The sequence below is a fragment of the Malus domestica genome, chromosome 03 (genome assembly GCF_042453785.1).
Source record: "Malus domestica chromosome 03, GDT2T_hap1".
NCBI lineage: Eukaryota > Viridiplantae > Streptophyta > Magnoliopsida > Rosales > Rosaceae > Malus > Malus domestica.
In genome coordinates this window covers 30179068-30185407 of record NC_091663.1, presented here as the reverse complement: position 1 = coordinate 30185407, position 6340 = coordinate 30179068, and the positions used below count along the sequence as shown (strand labels likewise).

The 6340-nt window shown below is 37.0% G+C and overlaps 1 protein-coding gene across 1 annotated transcript; it reads right to left on the bottom strand.

Moving 5' to 3' along the window:
* Positions 1-245: 245 nt before the first annotated feature.
* Positions 246-1653, bottom strand: LOC139194795 (uncharacterized). The gene is made up of 3 exons (XM_070819712.1): positions 1407-1653; positions 955-1240; positions 246-576 (listed from the first exon to the last, which is right to left on the bottom strand). Exons 1-3 carry the CDS (start codon positions 1651-1653, stop codon positions 246-248), a joined length of 864 nt encoding a protein of 287 aa, XP_070675813.1.
* Between the last annotated feature and the right edge of the window lie 4687 nt (positions 1654-6340).

The window sequence follows — 6340 nt, the reverse complement described above, 5'->3', positions numbered from 1 at the left end:
ATGTAATTTCTTATTTATTTTTAGAACTTTATGCAATTTCAAATATATTTTTTTGTACTTTATTTAAACACATCAAATAACATTACATAAACTCACCAAATAAGATTACATAAACTCACCAAATAAACTTATAAAAAAAAACACCAAATAAAATTACATAACCTCACCATATAAACTAAAAAAAACACACTAAATAAGATTACTTTAAAAAAAATACACTTTATTTCTCAACCACAAGCCTCATTTTAATTATCTTCGCTTTCGTGCAATCCCCACTGGTGCTCAATCAAGTCATTCTCGCGGGTTACGTGCCAGTATGGCTCTTGCAACGAAGTGTACCGTTGAACAATCAATTCATTGTAATGTCCATCACGTTCCAATAGCTCGTGTTGCACGGGATCTTCAGTCCGATCATGAGCACAGTAGATTTGTGTTCTTGAGTTGTTCATCGGATCCGGCTCGTATTCATCGACGACATCATAATCATACTCATTTTCAACAATTATGTTGTGGAGAATAATACACGTCATCATGATGGATCGAAGAGCCTCGACATCAAACATTCTAGCTGCAGCCCTGACAAACGCCCAACAAGCTTGCAGGATACCAAAACAACGCTCGACATCCTTCCCACACCCCTTTTGACATTTTGCGAAGTGTTTTTCTTTTTCACTCTGTGGATGTGGCACTGTTTTGATAAATGTTGACCACCTTGGGTAAATGCCATCTGCAAGGTAGTATGGTCCCTCATATTTATTACCATTAACCCAATATGTGCATCTCAACGATTTTTCTTGCAGCAGTTCGTCGAACACTGGAGATTGGGCAAGGACATTTAGGTCATTCTAAGCTCCTGGAACACCAAAAAAAGCATGTCAAATCCATGTATCAAATGAAGCCACCTCTTCCAAAATGATGTTTTTGGCTCATTTTCTGTTGCTATAAGCTCATTACCACGCACTTGGACAGTTTTTCCAAGTCCAATACATGCAGTCAATGCTTTCAATCATGCCAGGAAAGCCTCGCATTTTACCCTTCCTCAGAAGCCTTCGCATGTCCCTCGTCGTGGGTTTCCGGGGGTACTCATTGGTGTAGAGGGCTTTAATTGCAAAGCAAAACTGTATCAGGGACTCTAGAACAATTGTTTTTCCCATCCTCGCGATCTCATCCACTTGATCTGCAAATGCTCCATATGCAAGCATTAGCAAGGCAGCCGTAATTTTTTGATCGGAAAGAAGACCTAGAACATGAAAAGCATCATCTTTTTTTATCAAAGTATGGATCATGGTTGCAAATATCACTCATGATTTTGTCGAACAAACTTCATTGCATTCTAAAACAACGTCTAAAAACATGATTAGGGAATAAGCTGTTGGGAATAAAATAATCTTCCAAAAGATCTTTACCTCGTATTTCCCTTCTTCTATCAATGTTTGCGGCACATCTGGGTTTGGCTATCTGACCCACAACTTCCATGACACGGCAGGAATGTGAGGCCCTCTGCCTTCTATGGTGATCATCCTCATCCTCCTCCATTGCGAAAGCCTCATCTCCACCTCCGCCTTCTTCGAGATTGACCAATTCTTCCTGTTGTGCCAACAACCTTTTCTGTTGCTCCTGCAACTGTTTATACACTATCTTTGAAGAAGACATTGTAAGAACTCAAGATTTGAAAACGATGAAGAAGGATTCTGAGCTAAGAAAAATGATTGAGTTTGGTGAGAGGATGGATGTAGGGTTTATATGGACAAAAAAAAGGATGAGGTTTTGGACAATGCCATGTGGCACTACGTGATTGGTTTAAAATCTTATCTAAATCTATTACAAAATAGTACGTTCAGATAATGACACGTGGCATTACAATATTGGTTGAAAATTTTATCAGAAATCTATCCACAAAATAGTACGTTTGGATAATGACATGTGGCGTCACAAAATTGGTTGAAAATCTTATCGAAATCTTGGCTAAATTATTGTAAACAGGAAGTGACACGTGGCGCGTCGGGATTGGTTGAAAATCTTATTCGAAATCTATCCACAAAATAGTACGTTCGGATAATGACATGTGACTTCACAATATTGGTTGAAAATCTTATCGAAATCTTGGCTAAATTATTGTAAACAAGAAGTGACACGTGGCGTGTTGGGATTGGTTGAAAATCTTAGCGGAAATCTATTCACAAAATAGTATATTCGGCTAATGACACGTGGCATGACGAGATTGGTTAAAAATCCTATATGAAATTAAAACTATTTTATTTATTTATTATTTTATAAAAAAATTTAAAATATTTTAAATGGGCTGGGTGCCAGTGCATTTTGTAGGGGTGTAGATCGCTTGTGCCAACGCATTTTTATACTGGGTGCCAGCGCATTTTTTTTAGGGTTGGAGATGATTTGGCCTATTACTGTTCATTGGAGTCTATTACTGTTCACCGAGTAGATAAATGGGCTGGGTGCTGGCACATTTTTTTAGGGATGGAATTGCTCTAATCAAGGTTCTAAAAAACGTTAGGTGCTAGTCGGGCGGTGGGCTGGCGCCTAGCGGCCCGGCGGGGTCTAGGCGGGCGCCTAGTCAGATTTAGGTAATTTTCTTGTATATCTTGTAAATAAGTGCATATTGACACTTACAAAAAATTATATTTGTATGAAATCCATGAATAAGATAATAAAGAAAAATGATAAAATGTAAAAAGAGTATCCAACAAGTCCAAAATTTAAAAACACATTAAGCATATATGTCATATAACCATAGTGAGGAGTATTGTAGGATGACAAATGTACAACAAGTTCGCAATTTTAAACCACTTAGACTTAGATAGGATTTTTTATTTTATTTTTTAATTTCATTAAAAAAAAAACCACCTAGCCCCGCCTAGGCGGCCACCTAGAACCGATCCGATTTTTCCAACTGATTTGCAAGAAAACGCCTCGGCTCATCACCGCCTAGGCCGTTTTTTAGAACAGTGGCTCTAATTGCCATTGGGCCGGCTTTCTTGAGTGACAACATAAGAAATGATTGAAAAAATAAGACCTTGTAGAAATATGAATAATTCACATTGGAAGACTGGCTATATTATATGTGGTTACCAATTTCAATACCATTTTAATCTCAAGATCAAGCCACAACTATTGGAAAATCATATTCCGTCTAAGATAAAGTGTCGTTAACATAAAAACTCATTAATACAAATATTGTTTTGTACACATGTTATTATCTTATTCATTATAGAAATTTTTGTGTTTACAACTAGTTTCATAAACAAATTTTCACACACTTGAGCTCAAACTATGTGCCTCCACCCTAAAAGATCACTAATTGAAACAGATAATCCTACTAGTCAACAGTCTGAAAAAATCACACCTCAATACTCCATCGCAAACATCACACACTTTGCCTACTGTCTGCTTCGTATTATGGGTGCACTTTTACTTGTCTTCAATGTTTAAAGGCAAAAACCAAAGCCAACCCGACTTTAACTTGTCTTCAATGTTTGAAGGCAAAAACCAAAACCAAAACCAAAGCGAACCAAAAGTTAACTTGTCTTCAATGTTTGAAGGCAAAAACCCAAGCCAACCCAAAATCCACAATGTACATGAATATAGGAAGCTTTTGCCTGCCCATCCCACATCTTGTATTGCCTTAATTATTAATAAAAATGACCATCTCAAGAACTTTTAAAATAGTAAAAGATTTTACATGAAATTAACTTTTTTGTCGCTTACATGTAAAAGCTTGATACCTAATAAATATTAGGTGTTCTTAAGAGATAGGCGTAAGTAGGATTGTAGTTTCTTATTCTAAGATTAAAATTTTCATTTTTTTTGCAAGAAACGATAGCAATTTTCACTACAAACTATAAACAGTAACAGTTATAAGGGTTGCCACATGGGTACAATCTCCATTGATCATTTATTTGATTTGAAGGTAATTCGAATAAACAAGCAATAGTGATAAACCCCTAATCGGCTACCAATTGCAACCTTCAATAAACGTCCATAGATACCTTAGGAACTGACCTTCCGAACTTCGGTGAATATCCATGGATACCTTGAGTGTTGCCCTTTTGAAGATTAGAGTTGGCTTCATACTTGCCCTTCAACAAACTTCAGACCTACCAAAACTCGATGAATGTCCATGAATACCTTGGGTGTTGCCCCTTGCATACATTAATATGTCTGTAGTATGCATTTTCAAATGACTTCAGGCCTACCAAGAATCAATGAAATGGTGATATGCATGCTATTTCTGGTATAAAAAATTTGCGCATTGCGCGCGCTATTCTTACTAACCCCCATAATATTATTTCCTGGATCCACCACTGCACACTAGCATAAGCATTTTGGTCCAAATCTACCACAATGATGGTAGATGCAACAAACTTATACTGGAGCACACATAATATCACCGCTACACAAGCGAGACCACATCAAACCATTGCAAATAAGCGAGACTTATGGAGTTTGCTCAAGACCATACAGAGACTTATGGAGTTTACAAACATAATCTGAATGATGAGAATCAAGAAATTCAGGTTGTTGAGACATATAAACCTCCTCCTGTAAAATCCCATGGAGGAATGCATTCTTCACATCTAATTGCCTTAGTTTCCAACCAAAATTAGTTGTCAAGGCCAACACAAGTCTCACAGTAGTTGGTTTAACTACTGGATTAAAAGTTTCCCCATAATCAATACCTTCTTCCTGATTAAAACCTTTAGCAATTAGCCTAGCCTTATATCTCCCAATTGTTCCATCAACATTCTTCTTAATCTTGAATACCCATTTACATCCAACCAAGTTTTTATTTGGAGGTAAAGGTACTAAAGTCCATGTGCCCTGAGAGTGTAATGCAGACAGCTTTTCCTTTATTGCATTGAACCAAACTTCACTCTTTAAGGTTGACTTATATGTGGCGGGTTCAGCCATTGATAAATCTACTCCACCATTCTCATGAATTGTTGCTAAGAGAGCCATTTTCTTGGAAATTCCACTTTTTGAGCGAGTTTGCATTGGATGCAAGTTTAATGGAGGAATCGGAAGAACCACTTGTAGTCTCTCCGGTTGGAATTCAGGAGTCACAGGGATAATAGAGGAGGATGAATGTTCAATTGCAGTAATGGATTGTGGTGAATATTGTTTTATTGGAGGATTTGGTACTGGTGATATGGAAACAGGAAGTGGAGAATCTGGTGGTGTTGAATGTTGTACTAAATGAGGCTCATGAGGACTCGAATGTGATGGGGGTGATGTGAGAGATGGTAAAACTGGAGATATAAGCACATTTTGAAAATTAGGAATTGGAGTAGGTATTGACACTGTTATATTTGGTGGTTTAGACACTGGCAATGGTTGTGTACTAGCCAAAGATGGGTAAGGAAACTCTCTTTCATCAAATATAACATGTTGAGAGATAAAGATTTTCTTCCTAAACACTTCATAACATATAAATCCCTTGTATTTGGAAGCATAACCAAGAAGGACACACTTACTGGTTATGGGCTGCAACTTAGTGGAGTTAAATGGTCTTAAAAATGGGTAGCATGAACAGCCAAAATTTTTTAAACGGTTAACTTTAGGAACATATCCATATAAGACTTCAAAGGGTGATTTATGATTAAGCGTTTGAGTTGGCTTTCTATTGATTAGGTAGACTAAGGTTTGACAAGCAAAGGACCAAAAACTAGGAGGTAATTAAACTTGTTGTAAAGTGATTGAAGTTTCAATAATGTGTATGTGCTTCCTCTCAGCCAGACTTCTGGTGTGTGAGGACATGGCATTTGATGAGTTATTCCCTTTTGAACCAGAAAAGAGTTTTCCTATGTATTCATCCCGACCATCACTTTGTAATGTCTTAATGGATACAGAAAATTGATTTAACACAAACTGATAAAAGGCAACAAAGATGGAACAAACAGTTGCTTTATTATTGATAGGAAAAATCCAACAGTGTCTTGTACACTTTTCTATGAAGGTAACATAGTATTTAAACCCTTCTATAGAGAGACAAGGAGGGGCCCCACATATCACTATGAACAATCTCAAAAGGTTTATTGGATTTTGACAAGGTAGAGGCAAAAGGCAATTTACTAAATTTTCCCCTTAAGCATGTAGAACACAACATTGGAGAAGAATCTAGTTCTATATATATGTTGGATTTCTTAAGAATAAGAAAGACTATAAAGTTAGAGGGATGACCTAATATGCTATGCCATAGGCTAGAGCTAACTTGATGACTAAGATATGCAGTAACTGGAAAAATTGGTTTGGAGTATGCAGGTCTTGTAGGTATAGGAATGGGGTACAATCCATTATTGCAGAGGCCTTTGAACAGTACTCT

Coding starts and splice junctions, on each gene's coding strand:
- LOC139194795 (XM_070819712.1), bottom strand. CDS start 1,653: ATGTCTTCTTCAAAGATAGTGTATAAACAGTTGCAGGAGCAACAGAAA. Junction 1,241..1,406: donor TAGAAGAAGGGAAATACGAG/GTAAAGATCTTT, acceptor TTCATGTTCTAG/GTCTTCTTTCCGATCAAAAA. Junction 577..954: donor AAAAACTGTCCAAGTGCGTG/GTAATGAGCTTA, acceptor GGCGTTTGTCAG/GGCTGCAGCTAGAATGTTTG.